Source organism: Enhydra lutris, unplaced genomic scaffold, assembly GCF_002288905.1.
Source record: "Enhydra lutris kenyoni isolate GAN:26980312 unplaced genomic scaffold, ASM228890v2 scaffoldscaffold62, whole genome shotgun sequence".
Classification (NCBI taxonomy): Eukaryota; Metazoa; Chordata; class Mammalia; order Carnivora; family Mustelidae; genus Enhydra; species Enhydra lutris.
Window position 1 is genome coordinate 13,195,079 of NW_019154146.1, and position 17,065 is coordinate 13,212,143.

The following is a 17,065-nucleotide window of genomic DNA, read 5'->3' on the forward strand; positions in this document are numbered from 1 at the left end:
AGTTCTCTGTTCTCAGATCTTAGTAACAACGTTATAGTTAAGAAAGGAAAACAGCCTTAACTTAAAGATGACAAGGCTCAGAGGGAATGTGACAGACTGCCTCTTTTACTGTCATACGACATTCTTTTACCTAAAGCTACTGAGAATTCTTACTTTCAGAGATGGCTTTCATGGGGAAGGAATGATCAAATTTATCTGTGATAAAAACTTGATGACAGTGATTTCTCAAGAATTATTTTATTTTAAAGATTTTATTTATTTATTTGACAGAGAGATCACAAGTAGACGGAGAGGCAGGCAGAGAGAGAGAGAGAGAGGGAAGCAGGCTTCCTGCTGAGCAGAGAGCCTGATGTGGGACTCGAGCCCAGGACCCTGAGATCGTGACCTGAGCCGAAGGCAGCGGCTTAACCCACTGAGCCACCCAGGCGCCCCTCAAGAATTATTTTAAATAAAATTAATTTATTAAATGTTAACAAATATTTAATAATTAATAATAAATACATATTAATGTAAATTAAAATTAAATCAAATGTCAAGGGAAAACTTTCCTGAAATAAAAGTCTCTACATATAAATCATGGTAACTGTGCTCAGTTTTTGTGCTTGATGAGGACAGGCTCATTGAATGTGAAGGGACATTTACGCCTGGTGCTATGGCTGTGTTATCTGCTATTGCCTGGACTGCCGTCTGTGAGATGGCTGGTCTAACAGCAAACTAGTATTGAGTTTCCTCCACAAGAAAGCTGTGCATTCATCACGTACACATCGTGTATTGCCTGGTTGTTGTGCACTGTGTGGGGTGAACCACCTGGAAATGATTCCAGCCCCCATGGGAAGCTACTGGCTCCTCCAACTCTATGCCTGTGGTGTATGTCTCAGGGATGTGGGGATAATTCAGGATTGAAGTGAGGAATTTATTTTTCACATTTTTGATCAACTAAAAAGAGCTCCCATTTTGGCAGCTTGTTTTTTAGGCTACATGAACATAATGCTGTGTTAAAATGGTTTTGCCAACACTGTTGTGCATAAGCCTGACATACAGATCAGAGCTCAGAGGCTGTTTAACACATTTGCTGCTCCAAGTAGGACTTCCAGCAGAGCAGTGCCTGACAGCTGTCTGGGGAATAGACTCCTGGGTAGGGTCTTGTTAGCTGCCACTGGAAAATTTCGTCCCTCTCACAAGTCCCCCCTCCTCCACTCCATGCATTCTTATTTCTTTGGTTTTAGGTTCTTAGTATTTGGAGGATATGCTTAAAACAGGATGCTGGAGAAAGCTGCGATAGTTTTTGAGGAAATGGCATTTTAGATAAAAGTAGAGATCTGGTCAACACAAGTTTGTTTTACCTAGAAGGAAATAGCAAAGGTCAACACTTCAGGTGAGTTCAAATTGAGTGTCATTCAATCCCAGAAGCTTTTCTCTGTGCATGTGGGGCTTTGGGGGTGAGGAAGGTATTGGAGTACTCTTACGCTACTTAACTCTGCTGGTGTTATTTAGTGGTGGTATTTTTCAGCTCTGACTAAACAAGCAGTCGATGGCTTTCTGGATATTTGTTAAATCTCCACTTGTGCCAAGACTACTAGTCAGGCATCATGTGAAGTAAAAATTAGCCTAAAACATAGTTCATCTTTTGGTAAACATTTATTGAGTACTCCCTGTGTGTCGGACATAGGGCTAAGTGCTAGGTTTTGAAGTCAGGACATGTTCAAGAACATAAATTCTACTTTAAAGTCTTGGCCAGTCATTGACTCTTCAGAGTTGCAGCCATTCAACTACAGAGCTGATGAAAGATCTGAAAACTTTAAGAAGCAACATTAACATGGACAGTAACTGAGTAAATGTGTGAACTAAGGGAAAGGGCCTGTCTGAGCTTACTCACAGGTTCTGGGTTGGACCATCAAGTGGGTAGGGTTACCATCATGTATGTATCACAGAGATATATAAGCAGATAAATTACAATATCCACTTCAGAGCATCAGGAAAGTGTTGTGGAATATAGGAGACAGAATAAATAAGCAAAGTAACATAGAGTTAAATAGTAGACTTAGTAGCCAACTGGCCTGTCTCTGCTACTATTTAAATTTGATCTAAGGAGATGTTACTTAACTATACTGAGATGAGGTTTCTCATTTGTGGAATGGAAGATAGAAACAGCACCTATCATGAGTATTTTTGGGAGATGTGAATCAGTTATTACAATGACTACAAACAAAGATCACCGCATGAATATAAGATTCTTGTAGGAGCTAACTGCTAAGTCAGGGAAGGCCTCATGGTGGAGGTGGCATTTGAATTGGGTCAGAAAAGATGAGAAAGCTTAACCAGATGAAAAATGGAGTAGGGAATAAAGTATTCAAAAGTATGGAGTTGTCAAAGTACTGACATTTCTACATAATAGAATAAAGTTTAAAGTGCCAGAAAAGGAAATGAATGGATGTCTTATTGGTATATTAAGGCTACTATGGAAAGGGAATTTCTTGTCATTTGAACTGTGATTACAAGATGGACTCTTAATAATGACTTCCATCCAATAATGGTCCTGTGAGTTCACACTTTGTTATTCCATTCTCTTGGGAAACAGAGCAATGCTAGACAAAGAGAAACATGGAAAACCAAAAAAAGCACAGATTGGTTCAACAATACAATAATTATCTCTGTGGATCAGAAATGAAAAGCAGCTAACAAGACTGAAGCTATGGGCCTAATGGGTACCTTGTCTGGAGGCAGGAAGTAGTTTGCCTCCTGGCCTGGATTAAGGGGGTAAAAAAAATGCTCCACTAAATATGAGGGGAGCCATATTCACTTCTTGGTGACAAGTAAATGGGGGCTTCCCCAATTGTGAAAGGGGCTAAAGATGAAAACATTTGTCAAACCAGTGCATGAGGTTATGCAATTAGCCCCCCAAAGGTTAGGGAGGGAGGAGATAGGGACACAACTTCAAAATCAGGAGCCGAAACTAGTCACCAGCTAGGTCTGTGACTGGATACGCAAGATACTTTATGTTCACCTCAGAACATGACTGTTGGAATGATTCTGCACCCAGTAGAGTAATCTCCAAACTGATGAAGAGGGAGCCATGGGTACAGTGGAGAGAAGGGGGGAGTGGGACTACAGAATATCAAGGACGATAAATATGTATTAAAAGAGTGAAAAGATAGGTCACGTACAAAGACTGACAGACTCATAGCAGCGATTTCATCAATATAATGAATGAGAGAAGACAGATGATCAGAATCTTCAAAGTGTCAGATGAAAATGGTTTTATACTCAGCTAAACTGTCATTCAATTTTGCAGACAAAATAAAGACATTACTATTTACATAAAGATTAAGAATATGCTACCTACAAATCCCCATTAAAAGGACTGTTAAAATAAGGTATTGTACACCCAAAAAATTTTTAGAAGGGTAGATCTCATGTTGTTTTCTTACCAAAGGGGGAGATACGGCTTTTAGAGGTGATAGATACATTTGACTGTAACATGAGTGTGTACATATGTCCAAGCTCACCAGATTGTATGCATACATTAATTATGTATGTTTTTTGCATACCAATCATACCTCAATAAAGCTAGGGAAAAAAATAAAAATAAAAGGACTGTTAAAGGAGGTACCCTAATAAAAAGAAAAGTGAATCCAACAGATAGAAATTTGATAAAGGATATACAGATGATTACAGAAATTGATAACTTGTCACTAAATTTAATTATCCATTGATGAGTAATGATGATAATTATAACATTTTAATAGAAAAATAAAAATCTAGACTATTATGCCAAGAGAGAAGACATTGAAGCAGGAGTTAAAGATGTGCTGGATTACACATTCTATTCACTATGAATTTAGAAATACTAAACTGAGCATCAGTGGAATAGCATGTAAGGAAATGAAAGAAAGGGAAAAAATAAATATAAACTGAAAATACAAGATGAAGTTACAGTAAATGTTAGTAGATTAAACACCTATCAAGAGGCACATGTAATCATATTTTTAAAAATAAAAACCTAGTTATAGACTGCTTATAAAAGAAACAGCAAAATTAAGAAAAGAAAAGAAATAGCAAGAATAAACAAATAAAAAACCATACACACAAAAGTGCCACACAGAAAGACTGAAAATAAAGGAATCGAAATACTAACAAAGTTACAGCTCTGGTGACAAAACTTGCATAGAAATAGGAAATACTTAGGGAACAAAATTAACAACTTTGAGATTTACAAAGAATGCTTATAAAATTTGACTAAGTAGTAAGTCACAAATAAATGCTAACACATTTTAAGAAATTGATGTCATAAAGATTATCCTTTCTGAACAAAAATCAATGAAGTTAGAACTCAAAAGAAAAAAATTATTAAAAAGTTCTCAGATGTTAGGAAATTTACAAGTACATTCTAGAATATCTCACTGGATGGAAAGAAATTACTTAGAATTGAAAAACAGGGAGGTATAGGTAGAATTTGGATGTAAATTTATAGCTCTAAGTGTATTACTAAAAAAAAGAATAATAATAAATTGAGGTAAATATTTTCTGCAGGAATCAGAAAAAGAGTATCAGAGTAAATAAAAAGCAATTTGAAGAAATAGGGATAATTAATCAGGGGCAGAACTTAATGGAATAGTTAAAAAAAAAGAAGTAAAAAGATTTCTGAAATTCTGAAATAAGTCACCAAAATACACTTGAGGTTGCAGAGAACTGAACATTTTATGTATTGCAGGAGATTTTAAGTAGCCTTCTTGAAAGCAATTTGGGCATATCCAAAAAGTTAAAGAAGCATCAACTATATTCATATTCTAACTCATTGAGTACACATTTGTTCCTTTTTTTCTTTCTTAATTTTTGATGTTTTTTAATTATTTATTTATTTTTAATTTTTTATTATTATGTTCAGTTAGCCATCATATAGTACATTAATAGTTTTTGATGTGGTGTTCAACGATTCATTAGTTGTGTATAACACCCAGTGCTCATCACCACAGGTGCCCTCCTTAATACCCATCTCCTGGTTACCCCATTCCCCCCTACACCCTTCCATTCTTTAACCCTCTGTTTCCCAAGAGTCCAGAGTCCCTCGTGGTTTGTCTCCTCTAATTTCTTCCCATTCAGTTTTCCCTCCCTTCCGCTGTGGTCCTCCATGCTATTCCTTATGTTCCATATATGAGTAAACACATATGATAAATGTCTTTGTCTGCTTGACTTATTTCACTTAGGATAATCCCCTCCAGTTCCATCCATGTTGATGCAAATGGTAGGTATTCATCCTTTCTGATGGCTAATACTCCATTGTATATATGAACCAGATCTTCTTTATCCATTCATCTACTGAAGGACATCTTGGCTCCTTCCATAGTTTGGCTATTGTGGACATTGCTGTTATGAACTATTTTTAAAAATTTTTAAGGAGTTATTTGTTTATTTGAGAAAGAAAGGGAGCAGGGGGAAGGTCAGAGTAAGACGGAGAGAGAGAATCTCAAGCAGACTCTCCATAGAGCTTGGATCTCAGTGCAGGCTTGATCCTATGACCCTGAGATCATGATGTGAGCTGAAATTGAGAGTCAGACACTTGACCCACTGAACCACCCATGCACCCATTGATATTATTTTTAAGGTAATAAAACATAAATACAGTTGTGTTTTCCTACTGATGCCTTCTTTTTACTATTTCTGTGTCATTCACCCCAGTTTACATTGTGGTGTTTACCATTCCTATGCAATTTTAGTACTTAGAAGAAATATTTAACAACACTACAAACAATAGCATTAATGTAGACATTTAATTTTCAATATAGTGTTTCTGAGATTTTTTTTCCATGCAGCTCTAGTTCTGATAGAGCACAACAGTAAATGAAAGTGACACTGTTTATCCACTCACATACCCACACACATTCAACTTCTTACAGTTGTGCTCTACCACCACCGTGTTGCAATTAACTGCTGTCTGTGACTTCCGTTGTGCCTCCAGGCTTGTGTTTCTTTGGGCTTCCGTATATATCTGAGAGTGGATCTTTCTCTTTTATATCAGCAGCATTTGATGGTTTGAACTCATCTTTCTTTTGAAACTCTTCCTCACTCCTGTAACATCCCCTCTCTGATTTTCTTTATCTTTTCATTGGCTCTTCGCTCAGTGTAACAAATTGGGCCTCCTTCAGATTCTGACTTCAATTCTTTGTCATTCTACACACATGAGTGATCTCATCCCAGCTCAAGTTTTCTACTCTCTATGCATGGATGGTTCCCAATTTTATATCTTTATTCCAGATTTTCTCCAAATCCCAGTCCCTTAAGTACAATACATACAGAGCATTTCCACTTGGATGCCTCAGATGCACATCACATTCAATGTTTACTACTGAGCATGTATATTTAAAACTATATTAAATATAGTTTAATATTTAATATTTAATTTAATTTAATATAAATATTAATATTTAATTTAATTTAATATAAATATTAGTATTTAATATTTAATATTAAACAATATATGCAGTCTATATTGCTGTCATTTTTTCAATTATTTTAGCTAGAAACTCCAGGATTTCCCCTGGCTTCCATTCTCCCTCACTTTCTGCATTCTCACTTTTCCTCTTCTTCACCCTCCCCTTCCAACCTCTGCTCACTTCTCTGGCTCCTCTCCCTGGCTCCTTCTCCCCTCTTTCCTTCCCCCCTTCTTCTCCCCTTCTTCCTAGTCACCCTGCTTTCATTCCTTTCCTTTATACTCTAGTCCTTGCTTTCCTGTCCTACTCTTTTATGTAACATCAACAACAAACACAGAAATATCGGAAGAGGCTACCACATTGTGAGTTTTATTCTTGAAATAAATATCTTCATGTTACCATTTACTTTTGTGACTTTGCACAAAATCCTGAATCCAATATCTTCAATTTTCTTCTTCTTTAAGATGGGGATAAGAATAGCACCTAAACCACAATAATTGTGAAGATTCAATCCTGGTATTTGCAAAAAGATTCAGGGCAGTGCAGGCACATGGCAAACATTATATATCTTCCAGCTGTCATTGTTTTCTATTACTGTCTATTATTATTAGAATGTCTATTATCTGTCTCCATTTTTCACTAGAGACTTTCATTTCACATGAATTATTAAGTAATATTTAAGGTGTTTAGTCTTCTGAAAAAAAGAAACGAGATTTTAATGAATTTTCTCAGGTAAAATTTTAATAATTGAAAGCTTTAAAATTCCCTTTATAAAGTTGAGTTTAATTTTCCAGGAAGGAGAAAAGATCTTTGTGGGAAAAAGCCATTTGTGGAGAAACATTCCTAACAGCTCTGTCAGATGGAATTGACTTGACTATAAAACATTTAGAAATTTTGTGGCTTGGTTAAAGTATTGGTAGTTTGAAATTGACAATGATGTGAGGCTTCACACCGTGGGAACTGGTAAATGCTACAAATCAGGGACCATTAACTAGCATATCACTGTATAGTTTTGCTAAAGACCAGGATCATTATGAAGTTTCATGGAATGAGAAACCATCTTACTTTTGGTTTTAGTATATCATGGGGGTAAATTGTACCTGCAAGATTTACCAATTACTATATAGATCAGAAGTCACTGTACTAATTACCTGTAACTTGGGTGTTACCATCATCATTCAACATCAAAGGAGCTCCCTTTTTATATTTTGTACTTGCTCCTTTGCATGTTTATCTGTGTTTTTAAATGATTAGTAAACAAATGAATTTTTGTAACCATTTTATAAAATAAAAGTATTTTCCAGTAGAAAAGAAATATGTATATATATATATATATATATATATATATATATATATATATATATTTATTTATTTATTTTTAAAGATTTTATTTATTTATTTGACAGAGAGAAATCACAAGTAGGCATAGAGGATGGCAGAGAGAGAGGGGGAAGCAGGCTCCCCGCTGAGGAGAGAGCCTGATGTGGGGCTGGATCCCAGGACCCTAAAATCATAACCTGAGTTGAAGGCAGAGGCTTAATCCACTGGGCCACCCAGGCACCTCAGAAATAAATATTTAAAAGAAAAATTCCCCCCATATTTTAGAGCCAAGTTAGTGCAAATTCAGAATTTAGAGTAATTCTTCACTTTTACCTACTGCATCCCAATGGGAAGATTTTATTAGGCTCTGGATACTTGTTATAATAATGAATTATAATTCCTCTTTTGAAAAACTATCTCATAAACTGCTCAACTGGCTGCTTGGCTTTTTTTCACTTACCTAGTGAAAAAAACCACACTGTAAGATCTTTTTGAAACTGACTAGTTCGTGGGTTCCACTTCCTGTTGTGAGGAGTAAGATGTATCTTAAACTCACTGAAGTTCTCAAGATTGTTTTCATTCTCTCATGTAAACCAAGGTAGGTTTCAAATTCATACACACCAAGTGAAACTGAAACTCCTGATGATTTGTTATTTCTATAATATATACTTTGTTTCTGGTCGGGGGAAACAGTTTGAACAGTTAATATAGATTTTATAATAATTTGTCTTAGGGGAAATATGGTCAGAGGAGGGTATACTCAATGACTAAACTCCTTTACCCTCCTTAAAAAAGTCTGAATAAAATCATTTTTTGGTATTAGATGCTCACCATCCTTCTGCCTGGAGCACCCACTCTCACCAGCCTAGGCACAAGAATCTAGCTAACACTGAGGGCTGGTCTTGGCAAAATTGGGACAAAACCTACAGTTTCATTTGGGCTTTCTCTGGAGCCAGCCCTAAGTTTGGATGCAAGATCTGGAGTGCTCCCAATCCCACTGGAGCTCAGAAGGGGCGGATGGAAGAAATTCACTGGTTCTCGGTGAGGCAAGATGGTCTGAGCGCTGCCTCCCTTCACAGGTTCTACAATTCTCCTCTTGACACTTTCCTTTCTTTTGTTCTTCTGAGAGTGGCTATTTTTGTGGACTAGTGTGATTCACCTTGTTCTTCTGGGGCCAGAACCATTTGGGAATGCTTCTGTTCCCACATTTAAATTTATTTACTCTCTTCTTTGCCTTTAGTCCTGGCTCTCACCTAAGTTTTGTTTGTTTGTTTGTTTTTTTAAAGATTTTATTGATTTATTTGACAGACAGAGATCACAAGTAGGCAGAGAGGCAGGCAGAGAGAGAGAGGGGGAAGCAAGCTCCCTGCCGAGCAGAGAGCCCAATATGGGGCTCGATCCCAGGACCCTGAGATCATGACCTGAGCCGAAGGCAGAGGCTTTAACCCACTGAACCACCCAGGCACCCCTCTCACCTAAGTTTTAACTGTCCAAATGATATATGTATTTGAGCTAAAATTTTTCAATAGGTACTAACTGATTTCCCTGATCTCAGATAATTGCATAGTAAAAAGACCCCAGGAGACCACTTGAGGGAATGGTGGGAATTTTAGACCAAGATGCTGGTCAGGGTGGGAGAGATTCAGGGAAGTGGAGCTGAGACTAGGACCTTGGTGTCATCCTATGCTTAAATTTTAGTCACGTGTCATGACTAAAAAATCTATTCTTGCCTAAAAATTAGGGCAGTTACTGCCTTTGTTATGTCTTGTGTCTTGCAAGGATGGATTATTGATGACTTCAGGGATAAAATTTTATTCTAACATTTGTAAAATAAAAAGTCAGTATGAGATTTCCCAGGAAATATAATTTAAGCACATTAACTTTATCAACATTGCTGAAGGAAATACAAGTCCTACTTATTCCAAAAATGCTGAAACTTTTGTTTATTAGTATGAAGTATTTGCTTATATCTGTAATAATACAATGTTTTTTAGTTTTTGGAGCATTTTCATATACAATCCTGTTGAATATCTATGACACCCATAGGATTAGAATTATTAGAAATATCTTGCTTTTGCAGATGAGGAAGTGGGCTCTTAGTGGTAAATCAACTTTTCCCTGCATAATAACAGCTACTAATTATGACAGCAAGGAGTTGATTTCAGGCCTCTGGATTTACAAATCCCATCTTATTACCCCTATATCATATTCCCTCTTCACACATATAGAACAATCTACAATAGCTGGTAGATCGATAGTTAACTATGTAGAATATAGTAGCCAAGTGCCTCTACAGTAACATTAGAAAATGTTGTATTATGATTACATGCCAACTATGAGAGTAGCTCTGCAATTATGCACAGTGTTTTCGAATTCTCTACTTGTAAACATATAAGATTAAGTCTTTTAAATCTGAGTAAATTCAGCTTAGATATTGTGGAGAAAAAGTGAAACTTCTTTCATCTAAAATGTCTCTATGCACACACATACACGAGGTCATTTGAAAGCATTTTTTGTTGTTGTTATCTATTTTTGCTGATAGTCTGATCTGACACAAATGGTTTAAAGTGTATTGTGAAAGATGTGTACTTCAGATATGTTATCTTATGTCTGATTTGAATATTTGAAGAGCTAGCATAACATAGAAGTTGAAATTAATTTATTTTCTCTAAGACATGTGAGAAATATCCAGAGACGCTTAAAGACAAAATGAGTAATTTAAATCTGGCTGTAGATAAGAATTTCCTGATAAGTAGAGTTGAGAGTTGCTTAGATGTCACCAAAAGAGGTTGTAGAATTTCTTTTTCTGAGATATTTAATTCATGGGGTCTATGCATCATCTTATGCGGGGGCAGGGCCATGGATTTAATAATTTTTTTTGGATTTAATAATCTGATGTGAATCTGTAATATTGTGAGATCACAGTTATCTTCCCAGTTTATTGAAATAATGGGTGTTATTTAGAAATTGCAGGAGAAGAAGCAGGATCTGGTTTTCTTCTTTTTCTTCTTCTACACACACACACACACACACACACACACACACACACACACACACACTCAAAGGGGAAATATTTCACTATTTTTAAGAACTCCAGTGCACATCATCCTGTCCTAACTGAAGTGATAGCTCGAAAGCTGCTTGTGGTGGAAACAGGAAACATTAGTGATAGATGCCGAGTTACGGGTCTTTGTATCTTTCTTCAGGTTCAGCTCAACGTCTACCGATTCTAATTAGCACATTTTGTGCCTCAGCGAGTAGCTCCCCTTTAGCTCTGCTTGGAGTTTTTTTTAGCTTCCATCCTGCTCATAAACACTGCCACCCCCTCCCTCCTTCTCTCTTTACAAATGTTACAACACAATCAGAAATTTCCTCTTTTCTTTCCTTCCTGCATTATCAGCAGGTTCCCTTGCGTCAGAAGCAGAGAAAGAAAACTCAAGGTAATTAGATCTCTTTTGTTTCTTTATCCCCTTTTTGTGTGCCTGTGTGCGTGTGAGTGTGGGTTTTCTGTCCGATGCTTTCTTTGGGGTCAGATTTTTGTCTGTCTTAATGCTAATATCAGAAGGTGGATGGCAGATTAAATTTTTGGTTATTTTTGGATCGATTATAAGAAATGACGGCATGCTGTTCATTTGGATTAATCCCTCGTGGTATGTCAATAAAGCTTAGAAAAGCTGGCACTGAGTCGGGAAGTGGCTGTGTTTAGGTGGGCATTAACCCTTCTCCATCTATTGCATAATGACTGCTATTATTTTGAAAGGAGCTGTGTTAGGGCAATGATGTTCCTGCCAGCCTCACGATTTTAATTTTTTCAACTTATTCTTGTTGAATAATATTCTTAGACTAACACTTGCATTCTAGTCTCACTGTTTCTTTGGTCCTATCTTGTACCTTCTAAGCACCAAACGAATGATTAAAAATAAAATAAAGAAATTAGTCTTTTTTTTTTTTTTTGCATTTACTTTGCATGTATTTTGGTAAAAAATCCAATTCCCAACAGGTAAACAATTAACAGTTACCTTTCACTCTGTCACATAAACCAGGATAATATGTTACCTACCTCTTCATATAATTGTTGCAGGGTTCTTCACGATGAGTCGGAGGAGGATATCCTGTAAAGACCTGGGACATGCTGACTGCCAAGGGTGGCTGTATAAGAAAAAGGAAAAAGGAACTTTCCTGACCAACAAATGGAAAAAGTTCTGGGTAGTGCTGAAGGGAACATCACTATACTGGTACAGCAATCAAATGGTGAGTCTACTGTCTTCCTCTCCTTTTCAGCCGTTTTGACAAGGGTGGATTAAAGACCACTGAGGAGCAGGCGATCCCTATGGGGAAGTTCATTTTTTATTTCTGGGACTTGGAACAGACCTAACAAACAAATAAGTTCTAGAAACCGTTCCTGATTCAAGAGATACGTAGGTTATTCTACTGTATTTTATGCAAGAGAAAAATCATCCTGCTTGACTCATCTTTTGTTGGAGAGGGGTGTCCAAATTTATATCCTTCCTGAAGGAGGTTTTCAGTGTCTATTAATGTTACTATTCCATGACAAAATTTTAATCATTTCAGGATTTACATGGGCAGCGCTTTATATGGAAACTTTGTGTTATTCAGATTTCTATGAAAAAAGGGCATGAGCTTTAAGACATATTAAGGTTGTAAATTGATTCAGTCCATAGAACATATTTTCATTTCTCCTTCTTTACTATGTTTTCCTCTGCCCTTCTTTATTGAGTGAGTTGGTTTTAGACTCACTAACCTGCCCTGGGTTGCTTACTGTTGGCTCTTATTCCTTGGCACGCTAAGTGATGGCATTAAAGAGGGATGATCAGACAACGCTTGAAGAAAGTTGCCTAATTTATCTTTAATTAGCAGTACCCTTCTGTGGTCTGCTTCACAGGCTAGTTTTCTGTTGGGAAGAACTGGAAATAAAGTTATTGTTAGAAGGTTTGCTGATCTTTCCTGGCTGGAAACATTTTAAGGACAATGATGTTGTTGAATATGGAATGAATAGGGACTTTTCATATAGGAATTTTCTCCACTAACCCCCAATAGCCAATTGCCGATCTCAGGAGAGCTGGAGTTTCTTTTGGGGTCTGGTGAAAATCAGCAATGGATGTCCTTTCATCAGTTAAGGGGAATTTACCTAGGGACTGCCCATAAGCCAGAACATTTTTTTTTTTTTTATGACACCATACATCTAAAATGGTTTGTGGATGCCTATCACTCAAGCAACAGAGCTTTAGATCATGTAACATCACGAACATAATATAAGTTCTGGGTATAGTTTGTGGGTAAGATTTTTAGTAGACAAATTTACATTCATTGACCATTAATAAGAAATTTATGTTACCCATGTGCCCCTAGGCACCTGTCCTGTAAAGGTTTGGTAAAACTGAACCCAAATCCAACTCCAGTGCTCTGGAATAAGCAATCTCCCTCCCACTCCCACGCTTCTCTCTCTACAACCCCTCTCCAGCCCTGTTCTTAAGCTTATTGCTTTGGTTTCACCTTGTGCAAAACATGGTGTTTTGAGTTCCATAAAAATGTATTTTTTCGAGGTTCCTTTGAGCTTTAACAACTTTATTGAAGATTTGGGAGGGCTGCGAGAAAGAACCACCTTGCAGGGTATGCGGTGTCTTACTATGTCCCTTCTCTCCTTTTATCTCTTCTTCTGGATACATCCATCATCTCTTGTCTAATGTGGAGTAGTTTTACCCAGTTTAAGGCAACATGGGGCTGGGATCTCACTTTCTATCCTCAGGAATTGTTCCTAAAGGAACATAGCTTATTTCTTCAGAGGAATTAAGGTCAATATAAATTTCTTCCTCTTGTTTTGTATTATTTTGGACTTTTGCTTTTGGGTAGTTGTGGTAAGTGATAATCTGAATCTTTTATAAAACAGGAGGACTTACTGATACACCTTCTAATACCCTCTGGGAATTTCCAGAGGCTGTTGGAAGGATTAGGTATTGATGAGGCATGGCACATCCATGGTAAGTAACAAACTCAGATATAAGTATGGCATGAATTTTCTCAAATTATTCAACAAATATGTTCTGAGGAGTGCTGTCTGTCTTCATAGAATTTAAAGGAAACCCCCTTTGATTCACACATGGGTACAGATTTGGCCAATGTGGCTTCATTGTCTCATTTGTCTAAAGCTCTCTTCCAGGAGGAACTTAGAGGACAGTTACCTATTTGGGGTGTTAGGAAACTCCTGCTTTCAGAGGGAACAGAAGTGTGGGCTGAGACGAGATTGGAAAAGAGGAAAAGGAAAGAATACCAGACACACTTAAGAACCCAGTTCTCACTTGCCTTCACTCAAATCTATAAAGCAATATTTGGGTAACAAATCATGTATTTGAATAGAGTTAGATTAGCAACATTGAAGAGAGAATGAGTTTACTGTTATCTGGACTTGGAATTATCCTAATAAACTAGTGGTATGTAAGAGAAGGACCTTCCAACTCCTTAATTCTATGACTCTGTTATAGAAGAATTCTCTTTCTTTACACACACACATACACACACACCCACAAGAGTGGGTGTGCATGCATACCCTGACATTTTAATTATATGTTTGTTATGGGGAAAAAAAAGGCTACTCAATGAACAATTAATTAACAGTCATATTCCTAGTATCTGTGTGAATGTCAACTGTGAAATAAGAGCCAAACACATGTCCTCAAGCTAAGAACATTTATTTACTTTCTGCCACCCAAGGAATTCAGATTCAACAAAGTAGCTCCCAAGTCACCTACACCTAATGAACAAACCTCTCATTATTCTCCGTTCCCTATTCTTTATTCTTTCTTCCATGGCCTGATGCTGGGAGGTAATGGAGCCAATAGCCTCCCAGCAAGAACCACCTTTTATCGAATGCCTACTCTTATGCCAAGGGATATTCTAGGTACCTTTCACACATGCTCTTTCTTCTCAGAAACACCCTCCGAGGTAGTAATGATCTCCAAGTTGGGAAGGCTGAAATGCAGGAAGATTGTGTGCATAGCTCCCAAGAGACACAGGTAGTAAGGGGGGAAAACAGACCACCTTGAGCTCCTTTGACTCCGCAGCCAGGCTTGTTACCATTGGCCAGCCTGACCCCATGCAGACACTGGGATAAATGACCCAGTAGGGTTCTGGGAGCAGCTCTAGAGGTGGAAGCTAGGGCAATTCTCAGATGAAACTATGGCGATCTTGTGGGACCCCTTTGCTTGTCTCTATTGGTCTCTGACTCCTACCTGAGGAGAGGCGCCACCCTCCCCATCCTGGACGCCTCTCTGTTGTACTGCTCCCTAGTGATGGATGCATGGAGTACCTTCTTCCTTCATGAGGCTTTGATACCTCAGACAGCCCCACCCGGATTTCCTTGAGAAAGGTCAAGTCCAGACACTCCTCTGCCATTTTCACACCCTGTATTACATGCTCAGAAAGTGCTACAGCACGCAAGAGTGCGTGGCAGGTCTTGCAAAACCATATTTAAGTTGTACAGCCATAAAAATTCAGACTGTTCACAACTCTGCATTTGCAATTGCACAATTGTTTACCCTTTCCCCTGGGATAAAGTATAAATTTCTTCCCTCACTTAGGAGAGTCTCCTGTACTGTATCCTTCTTATTTTGCCCCCTGCCCCTTCACCACCCAACCTTCAACTACAGAATTAAAAAAAAAAATCCCTTGTTAGCATTACATAGGCTGACACTCTCTTTAAGCCTCTGTGCACATGCTGTTGCTCTGCTCAGAAAATTGTCTATCTCCATGCCCAAAAGTCTTTCTTTCTCCCACAGAATCCCGCTGGCCTTCTTATCAAATTTTAACTTAAGTAGCCTTTGTTCTACGTGGTCTTACTCTGTCCTCTGACCTAAATCAGAGTGGCTCTGCCTGTTCCTATAGCAGCATACGCTTTTCTCAGTTTTATACTCCTCTTTCTCTTTTGCACATGTTTGTTAGGCTTACTGATTTCCATAATTGTTACTCTCTGTAGGGCAGGACCACAAGTATATCATTAGTGCAGTGTCTGACACTTACTAGGCACTCAATTAATATTTGTTGATTTCATAAACTATGTAAGGGTTAGGAATCATCAGCATTTACATTACCCCTGGGACATGTGAGCAATGGGGTGGATAAAGACTGCTTTTGATGGAAAGTGATTTTCCAGTAAAGAGATTTCCACTTGTAATCTTGAAAATAAAAATGCAGGAAAAGGTGCAATTTGAGATACACTAGGAGGGCTCCATGGTCCTAAGTGGGTCCCGTACCTCTGCTCCCATTTGGGGACATTTTATGAGGGGCTATATATTTTTTTAAAAGATTTTTTCTAACCATGTCCCCTGGTTGTAAACAAGGGTCTCTTGATCAGGATCATCAGACTGGGGGCGGAAACATAGACGGAGAGATGGCAGATGTCCCAGGAAACGCCCCTGCACACTAGCACTTTACCTGGATATCAGGCACAGCTGGAGAAGTTTGGGACCAACTTCTCTTTGGCGAAGGAGAAGCAAAATTCTGAGTTACTGTTTTCCTTCAGGCGTGTTACTACAAATTAGTGACAAAATAAGTCCTTAAGATGTCATTACTTAGTTATTAAAACTGTCTTACTTTTTTAAGGTTTTAGATTTTCCCATTTTTGCTGTAACTTAGTTTTCTTTTCTGAGAATTCTTCACTAAAATCCTGCTTAGTTCCCTGGGAAAGGTATTTTGGATTTTATTTATACCCAGACAGATTATAAAGTAAATGCATATTATATAACCCATTTAAAATTAGTAAGGTTCTGAAATGTTTCTATTCAGAGAGCATTTACTCATCTCAGCGATGTATTTTCTTGCTTTATCCAGAGTGTGTGTGGACTGTTAAAATACATCAAGGGGACATATACATTACGCTGGCATACGACTTGGATGCATTGCCTAAATAATTTAGGCTTTAATTAACAAAGCATAGTTTAATATTAGTTACAGAGAGTAGACTTAAAACATTTTCTTTTTAAGTGAACCTAACATGAAAACTTTATCATCCATCCACCTACTCACCCATCTACCCGCCCACCTACATATCCTTCTACCGGTATTATTGAGGTCTTAAGAATAATTTTGGCTAACAGTTGTAAATGCAATTGTAGGAATAAAAAACAAGAGTCTACATTTCTTGTATTAAGAGCTTCTAGAGTAGTAGAGAAGAAAGAGCTATATAAATGACATAATCAAAGAAAGATTGATTAAAAAAATGCTCTGAATTGAGCAGTACTGATGAATTCTGTAAATTCTAGGGTTAGGAGAAATAGTCTGGGCCAAATGTGAGGGAGTTCTGT

The 17,065-nt window shown here is 37.5% G+C and overlaps 1 protein-coding gene across 1 annotated transcript in view; it reads left to right on the plus strand.

The window, feature by feature from the left end:
* The window catches only part of LOC111158714 (interaction protein for cytohesin exchange factors 1), a 207,122-nt gene that overhangs the window by 91,592 nt on the left and 98,465 nt on the right, over window positions 1–17,065 (plus strand). The window contains exon 4 of the mRNA XM_022520933.1: window positions 11,830–11,999. Within this exon, the coding sequence (XP_022376641.1) occupies window positions 11,841–11,999 (159 nt within the window). The 5' untranslated portion in view covers window positions 11,830–11,840. The remainder of the gene's footprint in view (window positions 1–11,829; window positions 12,000–17,065) is intronic.